The sequence below is a fragment of the Protopterus annectens genome, chromosome 2.part2 (assembly GCF_019279795.1).
Source record: "Protopterus annectens isolate FY-2018-M chromosome 2.part2, PAN1.0, whole genome shotgun sequence".
Taxonomy (NCBI): Eukaryota; Metazoa; Chordata; order Ceratodontiformes; family Protopteridae; genus Protopterus; species Protopterus annectens.
In genome coordinates, this window is record NC_056730.1 from 436,600,343 (window position 1) to 436,621,342 (window position 21,000).

General features: G+C 38.4%; 1 protein-coding gene across 4 annotated transcripts in view; it reads left to right on the forward strand.

Moving 5' to 3' along the window:
* ARHGEF28 (Rho guanine nucleotide exchange factor 28) overlaps positions 1–9,882 on the forward strand; it is a 3,217,901-nt gene extending 3,208,019 nt beyond the window's left edge. For all 4 annotated transcript variants that reach the window (XM_044063941.1, XM_044063943.1, XM_044063942.1 and 1 more), the window contains one exon: positions 6,532–9,882. In XM_044063941.1, the coding sequence (XP_043919876.1) occupies positions 6,532–6,668 (137 nt within the window). In that variant the 3' untranslated portion in view covers positions 6,669–9,882. The remainder of the gene's footprint in view (positions 1–6,531) is intronic.
* The last annotated feature ends 11,118 nt before the right edge of the window (positions 9,883–21,000 follow it).

Here is a 21,000-nt window from a genome sequence, read left to right on the forward strand (position 1 = left end):
AACTCTCATGTCCACACAATCACACACATACCTAACCCTAACTAACCTAACCCACACTCAATCGCACACTTACCTGAACCCAACCCGTAACTTTCCACCACAGTGCTGAAAGTACCAAAGCAACAGAAATGGACAACCGAATTCTTTCCCTAGGAAAAAATTTGGTTTTCTCTTGCTTCGATATTTTCAGATTTCACTGAATAGTGGTCTTTATTAGAACATTCGAAGTTTTGAAAGTTCGATGTTCTAATATAGACCCTCAATGTACAAGGATGAATGGGTTGTATTCATTTAGTCCAGTACTATATATGGGCAACACAGTGAATCCTAGTAGTGGTACTGATTAATCACTGTTCTGGGATGTCCTGAACTAACTGCTTCATTATAGGAATAACTGAGAAATTTCCTAAATAAGTGAATGTATACCAATAGCAAATTGCGGGTACCTTTAATTCCTCTGTGTAACATCACACATAAAAGCAGTGAAGCATGTCTGTTTATCTTCATATCAAAAATTTGAAAAGAATCACTGGGGGCACACTTTGAGGAAATGTCTTTTCATGGCCTAGGATTATTGGAGCGTTGCCTGTTAAGCACAATGAGTTGTGTAACAGTGATGGTCACCAGTGGAACCTCTCCAAGAAAGAGGCTTTGGGCTTGCTGATCTCAAATGTTAAGAACGGTGATCTAAGATCTGGAAATGTTCAGCTGTTTGGTAATCAAAAATTACCAAATAGGGTTATAGTCAACTTAGCAGGAAAAGTGAGGGCTGTGGATTTCAGGGAATCAGATTGAGAGAATGGAACAGCGCATCTGGAAATTTATAGGTAGCACAAATTTAGGTATTTTGGAAGAATAATGAAGATATAAAAGCTGCCATCACTAAAGCAACAAACCATTGTAATATGCAAATAAAGAAGAATTATACTGATTAACAAGTTGTGGGAAATCAATCCAAGCAGGACAAGAAGAGGCTGATAACAACTTCTACTCTTAAGCCTTAAGGATAGACAGCCAGATTGCATTCATTTTCTTTTTTTTTTGTTGGAACTAACTTTTAGTTAAAGTCTAGATATGTTTTTTATGCTGTAGACTACCAAACTTGAACACTTTCTTAGCTCTTAACTGGATAGAAATTAATATAGTAATAAACATAGTTGAATCGTGATTAATTAGCACACATTAGCTAGGTCATGTGAGGATAAATTGTGGTTAATTAACAAATATCAGCCAGGTCAGGTACAAGGTCATGCTCAGCCAGGAGTGGCCTTAGGTCAACTGGTGCCCTAGGTAAAAGGGCTTCACAGCACCCCCCACCACACTACTCGGTGTCCCCATCCTGGTCTAACTGCACCAAATAAATACGGGAAAAGTGCCCCTGCTAGAGTGGTGCAGTAGGTGGCTGCCTAGTTGGCCTATGCCTAAGGCTGGCTATGTGCTCAGCCTGCTTACAGTAATAACATAGTCTAATGAATATGTATGGATATAGTGTAGTGTATACATTTCCACAATGGTAAATGTGTAGCAGCCAGTTTGACTGAGAGTGATAAACTGAACAAGTATCACCACCCAGCTTATATATACTAACTCTAAAATAACCATGCCTTGGAAAAAAGGGAATATCCCGAAAAACAGCCATGTCACACTTAGTAGTCAGTCTATTTTTTTGTTCATTCAATCTCCTTGTTTTAGGACTTGCTGTAGCAGGCCCCAACATTTCAAATAGTTATAGTAATTTTTATCATGCAAATGTAACAAGTGCAAGTTCATATATCAGTACTATTAAAGAATGAGTAATCTGTAATCATGACCAAAGTGCTGGTGTTATCGCTGATTTTGTTGATCTTGACCAGTCACAATGTCAATTCAGTCAGGCGCAGATATATTCAATAAACAGCACAGACCCTTGTAGTTTACATCATAGTATTCCACTTTTGATGCTGTTTTCTCAAGACAGATTGCCCTGAACTTTTCCTGGTCAGTCACTTAGCTTTCCAACCATGTGATAATGTCTGCTGTTCCCTGCAACCTTAAACATTCCCGGAAGTCATTGGTGTACTTGTGCCAAATATGTTGCCAAAATCAAATGTACCATGCCTACTAGCTTTGCTATATCCACTGCTGTGGTGCCCCATGTTAGATTAAAACTGCCCAACAACTACTGGACCCTAGGTGAGTGAAACCATCCCCTAGTCCAGCATCTGTAAGACCATTAGCATTTAGGAACCTCCAGTGCTCCAAACAGCAGAAATGTCTCCAAGCCATAGTAGAGAACTTACAATCCTCCAGTTGTTTGCTGTTTCCTTTCACCATTCTTGAATATAATAATTTCTACTACCATCTTTGTCTTCTAAGCAGTTCATTTTGTTATTGTTAGAAAATGGCAACCGTTTACTTTCAGTAGTACTTATTTTATGTCCAGTACCAATGCAGATGCACAGTTACATTAGTATTTGAATAGGATTTGAGAATTCAAATGTAAATTATGTACAGATGAGATGATAAGAAAGCAAGAACATTGTGAAACAGAGCTACATGTATTCATATAGGAACAATGTTTCACAGAAAATACTCATCATATTTCAGAAGAGGGCTGGATTCCATCCACCTCCATTTGTGTACTGTGCAACTTTACTGGAAAGTACTCCAGCCTCTCTCCTGAAAAGGTATATGTGCACATTGGAATTACCTGGTTAATAATTAAAAGAAAAAAAAAATCAATTCTCCTTGTCAAGTCCCTCCATTACCTCTGCTGATAATCAAGCACAGGTGGTCTAGGTCACAGTCAGGACTTCATCATTGTATAACATGCAGATGGTTGTTTAACATAATCTTTTTTGAGTGAGTGTTTGTGTGTGTGTGTATGTATCTATATATATTTATATATATATATTATATATATATATATATATATATATATATATATATATGTATGTATAAATATATATATATATATATATATATATATATATATATATATATATATATATATATATATATATAGGTCCTAGTTGTTACATAGAACCGTACTTTCTCGGACCCACTTTAGCAAAAGTGCATTTTATCAAAAATGCACTTTCGCTAAAGAAAATGTGTAACGTTAGTTGTACATCAACGTGTAGTGTTGATGTACAACTAAGCAAACTCCTGTTGAGATTGTGGTACAGTGGGGATAAGGGAATATTCCCTTTTCCCCACTGTAGTACGATCTTGCAGTGAGAATATTAAAGTAGTTTAGTGTGTTTTTTTTATTTTGTTTTTATTTTTATTTTTCCCCAAACGTGCATTTTCGATATAATGCACTTTCTCGGAAGTCAGTTATCGGAAGTACGGTTCGATGAACAGTATTTTCAATAAAACAACGTAGACCCATATATTTATATATATATATATATATATATATATATATATATATATATATATATACACACACACACACACACACACACACACACACACACACCCTGCAACCTGTACTTGGTTTGCCATCTCTGAGATTACATTGTTTGATGTTAGCAATATGCATAGCGGACTGGTAATAGCTGTCTACAACTCCATGTGCAGTACAGTATCAAGACATACAGTAAGTCTCGATGGGCTACTGTTGCAGATCTCCACTCACTTCTGTTACAGGTTAGCCATGTGACTGGGTTTGCAGTTCTCTGGAAATATGGTGTCACCTTAAAGTTACCAAAACACGTGTGGTTGTTGGTTCAACACTGTGGTACCCCAGTCTGTGTCCCTCATTGCCACTGTAATTGAATGAGTATGTAGCCATTATTGGTTGTCCACATAGTAAGGAGTTTGTAGACATTACTGGGTACCCAGCATAGATTTGAGAAGTTAAATTAGTCATCAGACATTTCTTTTTTCCTGCATTTTGTGATTGGGAGTATGCTTATGGGGACTTGGAAATTATATCATTAATCAAGCTGTTAATTAGATAAGTGACACTATAAAATGTATCCTGTTGAGGAGGAATTCACTAAGTAATAGGACTTCCCAATATGTGGCCAACTTTTGTTACTCTTCTTAGGATACACCCTTTCCTCGTTGCTTCATGTTTGTCATAGAAGTTCAGCTAGATGCTTTCATCTCAACCTCATCAGTTTTATGTCTTTAGCAAAGATAAAAAAACTGCTTTGGCATCCTGGACATTCTCCCAGCTGGCCTTCAACTGTCCAGCTGCCACTTCTGGTAGGACCATAAGAGTGGATCTGCTTGGGTAGGAAGGAAATTGGGAGAGCAGCTTTCTACCAGTGTTAACCCTTGGCTGAAGTCATTGGGGCAGTTTTGCTATGTTGGAGTGGAAACAGAGTGAAGCCAGCATCCAGCAGCATCACACACGTTATCCTATAACACAGCTTCTCTTGGCCCCTCCCCACCAGTATGCTGACATGACCCTTGAGGCTGGGTGGGCAATGAGGAGGAGTGGCCTGTGAGGACATACCTCCCTGTGTTACTGTAACAGTCATGCCTGCTTGTCTCGCAATTACACCAGTACTCAGCTTTGAGAAAGGCTTGATAAGTTATTCACTCCACATCAGCACAGTCCTTCCTCTCAGGAAAGGCACATCCATCCTCCTTGCCAGTACAGTCAGTCTCTCAAGTTGCTGACTGAGCTCAGGTCATCTAGGCTATAGCTGGGGCTTCATTTGCCTGTACCACTGGAGTTGAAGCAAAGAAATCAAGATCTGCATGAGAGATCTCAAAAAACACGAGCAGGAAATCCACTATGGTATTAAAGACTGCAGATTTAAAATGGATGAAGAATTCTAACAGAGACACATGAGAGGTGTGATTAAATATTATAGGATTAGTTAACTTAGATGACATTCCTGACTCAGCCAAGCTGAATCTTTCTAATGAGCTTCCTCTTTTAAAATTGAATCAGCGAGCTACCTATTTCTTAGACTTGTGATATAATGATATAACTGAGATGGTAATTACAGGTGCCTTTCACTGCAGTTGAGGAGCTCATTTCAAAACTGATGCCCAGTGGATCTTGGTTTCCTCAGCACTTGTCAGTGTAGAAATGAACAGGAGATGAGACCAATGCTTTATGCTGTGTTGGCATCCATGGATCACGTTACTTGGTAGTGAAAGACTAAGAAGGCATTGGTAACCTTGCTTGGTTGTCACTAAATGGCTCTCCTTATTTCGTCATGTAGTCTGTCATGTCCTCCCTGGCTCTCTGGAGTACAGGGATGAGAAACTCTGACTATGGCCTGGATGACCTACTTTCAGTTAGTAGGTTGGTGTTGGAAGAGACAGGTGGAGAGGAAGGGAGTTAGTGGCTGATGTTAACTCACCCACTTCAGGTGAAGAGGGTGGCTGTATCTCACTGCTTGGGTGACACCAAGAAGGAGCACTAGGTGTTACACACATCTATTAACTGAGCACTTAGTGTCCATATCCAAGTGCACTGGCTAGGAAAGTCATCATGTGGCAGCAGGGGTACTGCAGCAATCGGCACAGTGGAGCTCAACAGATCTGCCACAAAGAGGGAGGAGCTTCAACTGGGAGAAGATTCTATGTTGGATCCGGAAAGCTGGCCCACTTTCTATCACCCGATTCTCACCACAGGGGGACTGGGCTGATCTGACACTCTATTTAGATAGTAATTATTCATGGGATTCTAATTTAGCTTGGGGGTACGTAGACCTTGCTTCACATGGAGCAACTGGGACATCTAAATGAAGTTATTGGAGCCACTGGGAAAGTCTGGCAGAGGAACAAACAAAAAAAAGCCTGGTACATGAAAAGGCAGGATGAATCCTGATGTTAACAGCTCCTGCATGATGCAGTTTGATTTGTTTCATTGGTTATGGAAAGCACTTTAGAGGCATTGCGCAAATAAATGATGTGGTTTACACCACAACAATGGATTTTCATAAGAGGTTTCTGAAGGTGCAGTGATTTTTAATCATTCCTTTCCTTTTTGATTTTTGCTTTTCTTCTAAGATCGCGTATCTTACCATTTCCATTTAAATCGCTTTTTTTTTCATCAACTTACAGTTCACAGCTTTAGAAAAGTACTCCAGAGGGTGGGAAAGTTACATATTTTTATCTAGTTATGCAATGGTCAGGTGTCATCCAGGAAGAAGTATACATATGAAGGACAGTGGGGAAAATTGATGCGATTCAGAGTGAGATTTTGACTAAGATTGCATCCTGATGCTGTTACATCCCTTGTGCATCACATTCCACATCATTAAATCTGTACTAACACTCGAATATGGCATGTGATATTCAGCTATACATTTTATTGCATTCTTATATCCAGTCGATTAAATATTTTGTGATATGCTTGTCTGTCTGCCTGACCAGTATATTTAAATATAATTAAAATATCCTACTGAAACAGACAGATCTCAGTTATTGATATATTTTGCTGCCATTAAATCTGAGCTTGACAACATTTGAACTTCGTGATCTGTTGTAGTACCAGAAATCACCACTTAAAGACTGCAGTTATTGCATACAGATGTCAGGTTTGTTGGCATTTACTGTGACTTTATTTCTTTGCAGATATCAGGCTGCTGCACATGCCATTGGGAGATGCATTCCTTCCTGTCCAAACAGAGACCTCTCAGTCACAGATAAGGCTCTTATTGGATATTGACACTGAAGACATTAGAGAAGAAGAAGATATTGTTTACATCTGAATAATTTTATGATGCAAACTGTCTGGTAACAATATTCTGAAGTCCTATGCCTAGACAAAGAATTTCAGTTGGAGATGGAATTTAATATCCTGGATTTGAAATTGGGGGAAAAATGGGTAATGCCTGAAAAGTGAAACACTTTTTTATCCTTTTTTCGACTAAGGATTCTGATAAACTGATAAACTTAGATTCTTCAGAAGAACTACATATATCTGTTTTCAGAGGATTCACTCCTGATTAAATTCTTGCTCACACCTACAGAACTCCAAATAAAAGACTGGCTGTTATGTATACTTTTATTTAGAACAACTCCAAAAGCTATATGTTGACTTCTTTACCATGCTATGATTCTGTGATGTTCATGTAAAATAGAGGCTGTATATATTGCTTATGTGTTTATTTGTAACTTAATGTTTATTTTTATTTTGGTCTGGAAGCAAAGCTCTTTTAAACATTTCAGCAATGCACTGCCCTAAAACATTCAGTTCTGTACTCTTACACTAGACTGCACTCAGAAGGCAGCTGTAATGTTCTTGACACCAACATGTGTGGTTGCCTTCTTTGTCTTAAGCTTTAAATATAAAACACACATTTACTTAGCTCAGAGATATGGTAATCACTGCAATTTTTTGGCTTACATCATTGTTACCATTAAATTATGAATGGACATATAGCTAATTTTGCTTTTCTATTTATTACCATAGTACAAACTGCCTTTGTACACTGCAGAATAGAGGCAGAAAACCTTGGGTGCCACTATTGTTGGTTTAATACTGCACTTGTGTAGTTCAACATTTCTTAACCAATTTAGAAAAAGATAATATGCATATTGCAGGTTGAGTGGTCAAACTGTTTTAAACAAGCAGGGAAATGTTGGATTGTTCATTCTGTTGCATTTGGTGAAAGGTTAATAACTTTAGAAACTGCTGCATTATATGACACTACTTTATATAAAACTAAACATGAAGACAGAAGCCTGCCAAGATGCTAAAGTATGCAGCTAGTTACATTCATCTTGTGTCCCTCTTATTCAACCCATGCGCGATATCTCGTCTCACCTAATAATATTCTTAAAAGTGCTCTGTGTATTTACCACCAACACACACACACAAACACAAACAAATGCATACATGCATATGTGCGCAAACAACTCACTAGTTTGTTTATATCTTCTTGGGTCAGTTTCTGTAAGTCCACATGTAGAATATATTCAATGGCAACCCACTACTCACTGTCCTATTTAAGTAAAGGACCTACTAGTTCTCATAACTGCTTTTGTTGATTTCATTGCTTTAAACAAAATATTGCTTATGGTTAAGGTAATGCATCCCTTAATAATTTAAAATGTGCAGATGAATATGATGTGGTCTTTTGTAAAATAAAGAATCTGTTTTTATTTCGAATGGAAATATACTTTGCACATTGAATAATGTAACCTCTGTTTTATAACGAATAGACATTTCATTATCTAAAACAAAAAAAAACAATGGCACTGAAGAATCATGGGTAAGCTGTCCATTGGTGAATGCTGTTTAAGTGAGGTTTTCATAGTTTATTCATGTCTTACACCATTGTTTTATATGTTATTTTTCCTTCTGTGCTTGCTGACAGTCTAATCCCTCATTCCAGTCTTGAACCTGTTAATTTCTCTACCACTAGGGAATCCCAGGTGCAAAGGCACGAGCTGACCATAGGGAGTAGAAGGCACTGATAGCATTTCTAATTAATGCCATAACCTCACCCTTTGGTGGCCGACTTGGACACCCATGTCACTGCGATGGCACACTATGCCTTTTCCTGCATATGAGTGCTCCAACATACTTCTCACATGCTAAGCAGGTAGTCTTCACTAACCTGGTAAGCTAAGCCCCATTACCCTTTAGTGATGGTAACGTCTTCACCTATAAGCTTTTGTTTGCAAGTGGTATAGCGGCAACTGGGCCACCATCCAGCTCCCCTACAGTAAGCAGGCCAGGGCTGGCTGCTAACACCTACCCTCGTATGCCAAGTTCTTGCAGCACCATAACTATTGTAGTCATGGCTTTATCTACCTCTGACAGAGAGCTGACCTTTTCTAACACAATCATTCTTCGTAGCAGAAAGTATCAAAAATACATCGTTTTGCCTTATATGACTTTGATCATGTAGTGAAATACTGATAACAAACCCATTTTTGTTTCATATCCTTGATCTATTTTTACTGCATACTTACTAAATGTTAGGAATGCCTAGTCTTAAAGTAACTATAGTTTGCACACTCAACATCATAAGTGGCAAGACTTGTGTTTTTATGTTTAGGAAGCGCACACTAACCATAGACCAAGAACTGTATTATACTGTCTGGTTTGTTGCCTCCATTAGTATAGGGCACTGGTTTTCATTAAAAGGAGACGGGTAGTACTAGTATTGCTACTTAACTCATTGTTTTGTGTAGGAAAGTATAATTCAAATAAAGCACTTTCAATCCTAAAGGAGCTGACAGTGCCCTTTTATATCACTTGCCTTTGTCTTGTTCCTCATTATGCAGTGAGGTGATATTCCAGAAAAAGTACACTGTCATGCCTTAACCGCTGTGGAATATGACCAGATATTTTGTATTTTGTAGCTTAAGCATTTGACACTTAGTGCCAGGAAAAGTCCACTGACTAGCACAAGGTTCTGGTTTTACCAGAAAACAGTGTGATGAAACATTGTCACTTGGTGAAGAGGGCTAGAGCTATAGGTAAAGATTTCCATTTACCAGCAGAACCTGCCTAGAATTTATTGAATTAATTAAAAAAATTAATGCAGACTATTTAAATTTCCTTTTGAAAGCAAGGAACAGCCATATTTATAAAACCACTTGTAGAAAATGACCCTTCTTTAAAGGTCAGTAAATTTTTTCTTGCCTCAGATGATAAAGAAATGCTATAAAAGTAAAGCTTTATCTATTTTTATTGGGGAATGTTGTGTACTGTATTAACTCTTAAGTTATTTGCAAATATTGTTGTGTTTGTGTCTTGATGTCCAGCAGTGCCTTTGTAGTAAAATTACCATTTCCTGAAGTAGGCAGTGCCTTCTTTTTATTACTGAAAAAGAACAGCATAAGAATAAAAATATTAAAAAGTCAGGTGGATTATAATTAGTCCTTCAGCTTTTGTGGCTTTAAGATGCTATTGATGTTCTTCTAATTTATAAATTGTGTGTTTAAATAAAAAATATTTAAAAAACTCATTAAAAATTGTGTGGAAACTCATTTTGTAAAGCAGCTAATGGTTGTTTTTCAAATGATGAGGCACAGCTGATATAAGTGTGTACTTAATACCATGAAGAGCATAGGGTGGTCAATGAGCCATACAGGGGGTGCCATGGGCTTTTTGTGTAGGAATGATGTACATTGATACCTATCAGTTGGTAAACATTTCAGTCTCATTCTAATAGCATATAATAACATGTAACAAAAGTGACCCAACAATACATAATGCGTGGTCAGAGACTTGCATCCTTTGTGCAGTACAATAGTCATTCTAGGCAGGCAGCTGAACTGATTCCTGTGCGTTACTGACCTCCAGTTTCTGTTTCTCCATCTGAGTAATTGTTTAAGCTTAGTTTTGTATAATAGACAATGTGATAAACTGCTGCCAACCAAAGGTGTAGGTACTGGGCAGAAGAGCATGTGGAATGGCACAGATTGTCCCCACAAATGTTGTCATTTAAGACAGGCCATGCAGGAATAAGAAGGCATGAAGAATAGACACAGACTGAGTAATTTTCATTTTTTAGCAGCACTGTAAAACATTTCCATACTTGGCATTCACAATAAACTGCCTGACTTTAATGCACTGTGTTGTACACATATGAGGGAAAGGACTGCAGATCCCTGACTTTAATGCACTGTGTTGTACACATATGAGGGAAAGGACTGCAGATCCCTGACTTTAATGCACTGTGTTGTACACATATGAGGGAAAGGACTGCAGATCCCTGACTTTAATGCACTGTGTTGTACACATATGAGGGAAAGGACTGCAGATCCCTGACTTTAATGCACTGTGTTGTACACGTATGAGGGAAAGGACTGCAGATCCCTGACTTTAATGCTCTGTGTTGTACACATATGAGGGAAAGGACTGCAGATCCCTGACTTTAATGCACTGTGTTGTACACGTATGAGGGAAAGGACTGCAGATCCCTGACTTTAATGCACTGTGTTGTACACGTATGAGGGAAAGGACTGCAGATCCCTGACTTTAATGCACTGTGTTGTACACATATGAGGGAAAGGACTGCAGATCCCTGACTTTAATGCACTGTGTTGTACACATATGAGGGAAAGGACTGCAGATCCCTGACTTTAATGCACTGTGTTGTACACATATGAGGGAAAGGACTGCAGATCCCTGACTTTAATGCACTGTGTTGTACACATATGAGGGAAAGGACTGCAGATCCCTGACTTTAATGCACTGTGTTGTACACATATGAGGGAAAGGACTGCAGATCCCTGACTTTAATGCACTGTGTTGTACACGTTTGAGGGAAAGGACTGCAGATCCCTGACTTTAATGCACTGTGTTGTACACATATGAGGGAAAGGACTGCAGATCCCTGACTTTAATGCACTGTGTTGTACACATATGAGGGAAAGGACTGCAGATCCCTGACTTTAATGCACTGTGTTCTACACGTATGAGGGAAAGGACTGCAGATCCCTGACTTTAATGTACTGTGTTGTACACATATGAGGGAAAGGACTGCAGATCCCTGACTTTAATGCACTGTGTTGTACACGTATGAGGGAAAGGACTGCAGATCCCTGACTTTAATGCACTGTGTTGTACACATATGAGGGAAAGGACTGCAGATCCCTGACTTTAATGCACTGTGTTGTACACATATGAGGGAAAGGACTGCAGATCCCTGACTTTAATGCACTGTGTTGTACACATATGAGGGAAAGGACTGCAGATCCCTGACTTTAATGCACTGCGTTGTACACATATGAGGGAAAGGACTGCAGATCCCTGACTTTAATGCACTGTGTTGTACACGTATGAGGGAAAGGACTGCAGATCCCTGACTTTAATGCACTGTGTTGTACACATATGAGGGAAAGGACTGCAGATCCCTGACTTTAATGCACTGTGTTGTACACAAATGAGGGAAAGGACTGCAGATCCCTGACTTTAATGCACTGTGTTGTACACATATGAGGGAAAGGACTGCAGATCCCTGACTTTAATGCACTGTGTTGTACACATATGAGGGAAAGGACTGCAGATCCCTGACTTTAATGCACTGTGTTGTACACATATGAGGGAAAGGACTGCAGATCCCTGACTTTAATGCACTGTGTTGTACACATATGAGGGAAAGGACTGCAGATCCCTGACTTTAATGCACTGTGTTGTACACATATGAGGGGAAGGACTGCAGATCCCTGACTTTAATGCACTGTGTTGTACACATATGAGGGAAAGGACTGCAGATCCCTGACTTTAATGCACTGTGTTGTACACGTATGAGGGAAAGGACTGCAGATCCCTGACTTTAATGCACTGTGTTGTACACGTATGAGGGAAAGGACTGCAGATCCCTGACTTTAATGCACTGTGTTGAACACGTATGAGGGAAAGGACTGCAGATCCCTGACTTTAATGCACTGTGTTGTACACATATGAGGGAAAGGACTGCAGATCCCTGACTTTAATGCACTGTGTTGTACACATATGAGGGAAAGGACTGCAGATCCCTGACTTTAATGCACTGTGTTGTACACATATGAGGGAAAGGACTGCAGATCCCTGACTTTAATGCACTGTGTTGTACACATATGAGGGAAAGGACTGCAGATCCCTGACTTTAATGCACTGTGTTGTACACATATGAGGGAAAGGACTGCAGATCCCTGACTTTAATGCACTATGTTGTACACGTATGAGGGAAAGGACTGCAGATCCCTGACTTTAATGCACTGTGTTGTACACGTATGTGGGAAAGGACTGCAGATCCATGACTTTAATGCACTGTGTTGTACACATATGAGGGAAAGGACTGCAGATCAGGTGTTAGTGATGCCATTGCTAAAAACTGCCAGTATTATGTAGATAAAAAGGAGGTGAAAATGTTGCAGTTAATAACATGTGCAATCATCTTAATTAACTGTAATCTAGCTTATAATTATTTGAATACTTTCAGTAACATCACTGTAACCATGTTGGAGAAATAATGCCTGAGAAGGCAAGAAATGTGGAAAATGCATAAATATAGTTGCAAGTATAGAAGACTTCTGGAAGAACCTCATGTTAATCAGGAACAAATGCAGGAATGGTTAAGAAGAGGTGAATTCAAACGAAGAGATGAAAGGTTAATATTTGTGGCCCAAGGTAGTGGGCTACATACACATTGGTTTACAAAGCCCATTGAACATGTGGGAGAAACAGACAAACGTAGGTTTTGTAAAACTGAATTGGAAACAGTTGCACATCTCATTGCTGGTTGTGACATACTAATGGCAGAAGGACTGTATACTGAAAGGCATAATAATGTGGCATGACTGTTGCACTGGGGATTGTACAAACATTATGGTATTGAAGTGGCTGTAAAACACTGGAAATATGAGCCACAAAGCATCATAGACAATTATGAACTTTACATCACATGGGATCAACCCTTACCAACAGTTCAAAAGGTAGATGCCAGAAAACCAGATATAGTGGTCCATGAAAAGAAGACAAAAGTAGCATTGCTCACTGAAATCACCACACCCAGTGACTACAGTGCCTTGCATACAGAGAGACACAAAGTCATAAAATATCAGGATTTGAAGGAAGTGAGAGCAGTGTGGAAGAAAGATACCCAGATATTTCCAATAGTAGTAGGAGCAACGGGGTCTTATAAAAAATAATCTGCAATCATATTTAGATGTGTTACCAATCCATGTAACCCTATACAAATTGCAGAAAGAGTCATTAATGAGCACATTGCAGGTGCTGCGAAGAGCACTTTTGGCTGACATCAAAAACTGAAACAATACTCATTTCATGAACTTTAATCATACTTTGACTTAGGGATGGGGTCCATTCCTGTCATGTTATTGGAAACCCAAAAGACTTGGAAAATTAAAAAAAAGAGAGAAATAAAGCTATTGTGAATGATATGTGTGCTTACAAAAAACATATTTAACAACTGTTCGAAGAATGTGTTTACATGCTGAGTGCAAAAGGGTCTTTTCATTTATGAAGTTAAATATATGTGGCACCCTGTCTTAACTGTTAGATCAGTTCTGACCTAGTGTAGCATAATGTGACCAAAAATTGTCATCAGCGATGCCAGTGAGCAGTATTCAGTTTACATATCTGGTGCCTAAGGTACCAACCAGAAGAAACATAAATAATTGGCTGATTGCCACCTCACTTTGTGTGTGTGTGTGTGTGTGTGTGTGTGTGTGTGTGTGTGTGTGTGTGTATGTCTGTCATTGTCAAGGGTTATAATTCCATTCAAGGGAGCCCGCAGGATTTTTTGCAAGGGGGTGCAAACCCCGAGCCCTGCCCACTCCCTCCCATGCACTGCCCCCCCACCCAGAGCCCCACCCACTCCCCCATGCAGTCCCCCCCCCCACACACACACACACACAGCCATTTCAATGTCCCATTATCTGGCTATTTCTCCCCAGTTGCCATACACACTGTTCAAAACTCTATGTGCATACTGTTTTATGCTTTACTTCTACGATATTACAGATATTTCGATTTAATTTACAAATTTTATAGCGCAAACACTGATAGACATTTGCTAAATGAAGTAATAGTCTTACAATGAAAACAGACTTTGCATTAAAACTTCTCTACATTTGAAAGTCACATTAACTGAAACAGCATTGAAACCCACATTCAAAGAAAATGCATCTGGCCATTGGCAGGTTACATTTACCTTTGGGCTCTTTTCAAATCTTTGGCCCCTTGCACACATTTTAGGACCATGCAAAAGTTCTTTAATACAATCAGCAAGGTGAATCAATTCTAATATATAATAATTGAATTATATCCCTTGTATAATACAGCACCACTTGATAGAATGTATTTTAAAGTTATAGTTTTGAACATTTTCCCAGTAAGCAATGAAATAAAACATATGAACCAATAATGACAAACTGCCCAATTTCATTTCCACCATGAAAGGCTAGTCAAATGTCTCTCATTACAATCCACCAATATCAGTCAATATGCACAATTTCTGCAGAAGTAAAAGTCATCTGAATAATTCCACATTATAGAGATCTGAAACTAATGGAGGCTGTTGCTAGAAAACAACTTTATATTTCAGTGTTTCATCTACAAATTCAATGCCGGCTGCCCTTGAAGAATAAATTGCCTACGTTATCTTAAAAAAAAATGGTAAGCTGGTATATTGCAATAGGGAATGGGCGTCAAGCTGAAAAACAAGTTCATAGTTATTAGGCATCTCATCCAAAGGAGGACATACTCAGGACTGCAGCACTCCACCCCCTTAAAATACAAATCTACATGATGTGGGAATAGAACCTATAGCCCTCTATATCAAGATACAAGTATGCTACCTGCTGTACTACTAATAGATACATTTGGGAACCAATGCAGTTGTCCTTAGGGGTCCTTAGAGGGCTGAAGAGATACTCTACATTATCTTTCAGGCCATTTGACATGCCATTGTATAAAAGAATGGTAGCAAATAAGCAGGCTTTAGGGTAATGTCCTAGGCTAAGACAGAGAATAGTACACAGCGTGCAATAGGAAACCAAGCCTATTTTGGTGAAAGAATGTTTAGTACTGGTGTCCAGTCTGGTCAGTTCTGACAGCAGTGCTTCTGAATGTCATTATAATTATTACAACTGATTAAAAGATACATGAGAAGACTACTGGCAAAGTCTGAAATTGAAACCGCTAATAATAAATGGAATACAAAAATCTTCAAAGGAAAGAACTGAAATGAAATATGTGATTGAAGGAGAGGTAGCAGCATTAGCTAAAATGGAAAAGCCCTGGAAGTTTTTTTATTAATCATATGGAATGTGTTGAAAGAAAACTTGTAGAATGGATTGAGGGATACAGTTTCCTCTAGGAAGACATGCCACCAGAACAAAATATTAAGTTTGAGAGCTCAGAGTACTGCATTTAATGTTGCATAACTCACATCTGCAAGACCATTTGCTGGAATTTCAAAAAATTGCGGGACAGTGCAGACAGACAAAGATGTCGTATGAGTTAGCAGATCACAGCACTTATGTTACAAGGAAAACAGCTCAATTTTACACCATGCATCCTAATACAGCTAAATTAGGTTGGTTTGTGCTAGAACTAGAACATAACAACAGGTGAAATGCAAATGTCATCTTCACATGGCTATACAGCTACTTCTCAAAAAAACAAAAAAAAATACAAATGTCATCTATTTTAGAATACAGATCAATAGTATGATCAAAGCTGTTTTGCTATCCCTCTCCTGCAATGTCATTTTTTAACTGACGGCAATGGTTACAAGCAGTGATCAGTCTGCCTATTTTTTCAGTCACTTTGCTGTCCCGCACTTTAGTCTTCAATTTGCTGCATGCAATTTGGTTATACACATGTCAGTAACTGAAAAACTTATATTACCGAAATATCTAGTCAGCTCATAACACGTAAAGTGACAGCTATAAACTGCTATGATATCACAGAAATATTTTCTTGTAGTTCTGGCCAGGGGACACTTATTACAATGTCAGCTGCCTGCAATGTTCCAAGTAGCAGGCAATAATTACATGAAATCTTACTGAAACAAATGTGAAAGAATGCTTCACGAAAAATCCCACTTCCGAACAATTATCGAATTTTGACATGCCTGCTTCTTATAGATACTGAAGTGTTATTACAGGAAAATAATACAAATTCATGTCACATTTTGTGCTGGACACCTATAAGGGTGCAGTTTTAGACAATCTTAAGTTGTCAGCTAAGGATAAATTTCATACATCAGTACAAAGAAGTACAGGAAACCCATTCTTGTGCGCTCCAGCTCCCTGGCATCAGTATAAACCTATACAATACAATAAGTGCTTAATATATGCTGTCAACACACCTACCTCTCCTACATTTGTACATGCAATCCGAATGTCCTCTGGAATTCAAATTCTCAGTAGGCGCGAAAGAGGGAGACGTAAACCATCGGTCGCACAGGCACAGAACACGAAAACATTTCGCAAACACCTGTTTCGTCTGTGCGACTGGACTGGATGTAAAGGGCGTTCTTAAAGAGGAACACCCTTTAAAAAAAAACTTTTTTTTTTTTAAATTAAAGTACAATTAATTTCTCAGCCAGCCAGTTCCGGGGTGTGCAAGTGCACCCCCTTGCACCTGCCTGCGGGCGCCCATGATTCCAGTATTGCCAGATAAGAGGACTTAGGCAGATTTCCCCAGTGATGACTGAGGTGCATGAACTCATGGAAGAAGTTATTGCAGCACTTAAGTTTTTCTATGCATCAAGCGTAATGGAAAGGGCTGGGAATGGCTGTGATACTATATTTTTTGCTGCCCTAATCTTGATTGTTGGTTGAAATGAATAGAAGCCATTGGCAAAGTACAGACCAAATAGTACCTAACAGTGATGGGGGAAAGCAATGATTATTTTTATCTAAAGAGATATTCTCTTTTTTCTGTTCATTTTGAGCAATTGTATAATGTTCATTTTATATTTTACAACTTGCATCACATGGAATATTACTGTAAAGTCTGCCCATTAAGCAAGCAATAATGCCTGACAGAGTGTCTATACCCTGGAAGGGCATTAATTACACATTAACACACACACCCTGAAGGGCATTATTGTGCTTAGAGAATGGGCTCTCTGTAAAAATTGTTGTGTTTTACTTATTTATTTTTAAGTACTATATTATTTCTGTATATATTTTTGATGTAAAATAGTTTCTGTGCCTAATGTTTCAAAGTAGCTGTAGTATTTGTTAATGGTGTTGGCAGAAGCATTTTACATCCAAAATATAACACTTAAAAATATTCTAACATGTTTGGTTTGTTGCCAGTCATTGGAGATTGAAGTTACTAAATTATGGTATACTTTTGAGTTTCAGACTATTATTTTCTTCAGAAAATTAATGTTAACACAGATCCTTTTAATTAAGTTTGTAATTTTATAAGAGTAGTGATTAAAATGTGCTCTTATTTTTGAGACTTTGTTCCCTCTTTATTTTAGGCTTTATCCAGATTGCTTCAGCTGAAGTCCAGAGGTATGCAAAGATCTATACCTTCGTTCTCACTCCATCTCTCATCCACACCCCTGTTTCAGAAAATGTACACTAACATATATCCTAATAAATGAGTAAAATATGTTCCTATTTTGATCCTTTGTCCCTAGTTTATTTTAGGTTTATCCAAATATTTTGAGTTAATATTCAACAGAGCAGACCTTTCAAATGTCCAGATATTTGCAGAATACCCAGACGTTTGGCTCATATGTTTGGTCCCATCCTCATAAAATTTGTAATTTTCTGACAAATCACTGGGGATTGTAGTGATTAAATAATGATAGGTATTTGAGCTTCAGACTTCATATTTTTCAGATAATACATGCGTATGGAAACACTGTTCTAGCAACTTTCTAATTTTATAAGAGCAATATTTAAAAGCTGTCTGTATTTTTGGTCGTTTGTCCCTTGTTATTTGTGGGTCTGTCCAGATTTCTTGTGCCGAGAGTTTGAGAGGTATGGTCAAGAGGTACGCAGACTTCATAACTGATGCTGTTGCTGCCAAGGATCACTTAAAGTCTTCACACACACACACACACACACACACACACACACACACACACACACAGTCTGTTCTGCTTTCATGCATGCATTCACTCACACATGCTGACAGAAACATAAACACATACACACACACACACACACACACACACACACACACACACACACACACACACACACACACACACACACACACACACATTTTCATTTATTTTACATTTGCTAAACAGCAAAAGCGCTGCTTAGCGGGCATAAAATAGTGGCGGCTGTCAGGTTTTTTTTTTCAGTCCAAGCTCCACTGCAGCTTGATATGCTGGCGTGAAGTGGGCAGACTTGTTTTTCAGTGGGCATTACTTGAATATTAATAATCTGCTGGATAACGTTCATTCTCTAATCAGGATGTGATCTACAGATCACCCATTCTCTAATTGTAATTAATAAATATTTTTGTTTCCTTACATTTAATATTTAGAAAAATGCTTAGCCCTGCACAAGTATGCTCTGTCTTAGATAACGTGTTTACTATATATTCATTTCCAAAGAAACTATCTCTAAAACTGATCCAACCTATATACTAGTGGCCTCAGGAATTCAAAAGATTGTTGGACCTTCTGAAGTACATATAATGCAAGGGAAACTGCATGTTCTGAAATAGAACACTTACTCAATTCCTGTTAAAGATTTATGCCACATGATTTCTAACAATGTTTGCGTGTTTATTCTTCTTCTTCTTTCGGCTTTTTCCCGGTTAGGGGTCGCCACAGCGGATCATCTGTCTGCTGATGATTATAAAAGCTTGAATTCACAATGACAGCCAGTGTCTAATTTAGATACATAAATATCCACACCAGTATTCTACAATATTTGCTTATTGCTTTGTAGGTCTGTCTGTACAGTAGATGCATGTCTTTCAAAATATGCCTGGTCCTCAGCTTATGGCAAGGTTGCATTCTGATGATGCTGCTGTAAGTACAAATCATCATAAGCTGAAAACCCACATCTGATGTACTCTGCTATATGAAACATTACGGCAGCAGTTACCATTCATAAATATCACTTTGTGCAATTCTGATTTGTTATATGTTTTGCCATTACTGAAGTAATCTGAACACACAGTAGACCTGAACAAATTTTAATTAAGCATATTGCTTTTTAACCATTTAATCAAGTTCACTTAGTTGTGAATTCAGGGATTTTAAAACACTAGCCGTTTCAACAGCTGCTTCATAAAATTTTATAAATTTATATTAATTGTTTCAGCAATGCTTTTTATCCATCTTAGCATCTGCTGCCCTCTTCCTTTTCCATCTTCAGTCTTTCCCAGCATCAGTGCTTCTATTTTTGCATTATGTGGCCATGGTATTAGAACTTCCAGTGAGCAGTCTAGGTTTATTTCCTTAGGTGTTTAACTGCTTGGATTTTCTTGTAGTCCTTTGAATTCTAAGAAGTGTTCTCCATCGACACACTTTAAAAGCATCCAATTTCCTGCAAACACTTCTAACCCAACTCCCACAACCAAATGTTATCATTTGGAAAACTAAAGCTATGACTATACTAATCTTTTTGATAATATCCTGTCTTTGCTTTTTGACATCTTACCCAGATTTTCCATAGCTTTCCTCAAGTAAAGGCAGCCTTTTAATTTTCAAGATCATGCAGTTCTGTAAAGATAACATCTTTCTCTGCCTTCACTTCTTCCCATTTATTTGCAAAGCACAAGATGACACCGGGTAGTATTCATAGCCCCCCATGCTTCACAGATGCATGAAGAGCATATGCAAATCACCTTGTCATGCATATTTTTAAATCAGCAAAGCTTGAAGAAGTGGTACTGATTTTCACAATTTTGAGCCTTGTGATGGAATGCTTAGTATACCTCTCTCCCTCACAAGCCAGTATGTCTTGCACTGAGAAGGTTATCAACACAATCACTACACCTCAGACATCACCCACACCTACACAGCACACCCATTTATGCGGAGGTCCTCAACAAAAACATACCCAAACAAAGGAGACCTCTGAGGCCAAAACACATGTGATCTCCAGAGCCCTCCACACCATATATCATGCATAGTCCACACACCTGTCTCATAACCACTAAGACTTAACCATAAACCCAACATAGTCATAGGAGACTCCATTGTGAGACACACAGATATGCCACTCACCAGATTGAATATGGACAAAGTCACGGTTAGTTGTCTGTCAGGGGCCAGATCCCCCACATCACATATGCACTCAAGTCTCAAAACAACAGGTACTGTTATGACTCTTCAAACAAACAGACCAGCACTGTTAGGGAGAAGGAAATTAGACTTTAATCAAAAGTCAAAATGCAGCCCACAGACCAATTTTGGCCCTAAGGCTTTGTCAATGTAAATTCAGACTGTGAAATAAAACCCTTATTTATAGGGTGACATAATCAAACATAACCAATCACTATAGCTTTATTATAAATATTCATTTAAGCCAGGTGGAAACAAAGCCCCTAGTCTGACAATCCATGCTTTTTCTTTTCTGTTTAAAATACTATGCCAGCCAGTTTGACAACGTCTGTTACCCCAAACCCTATCAATA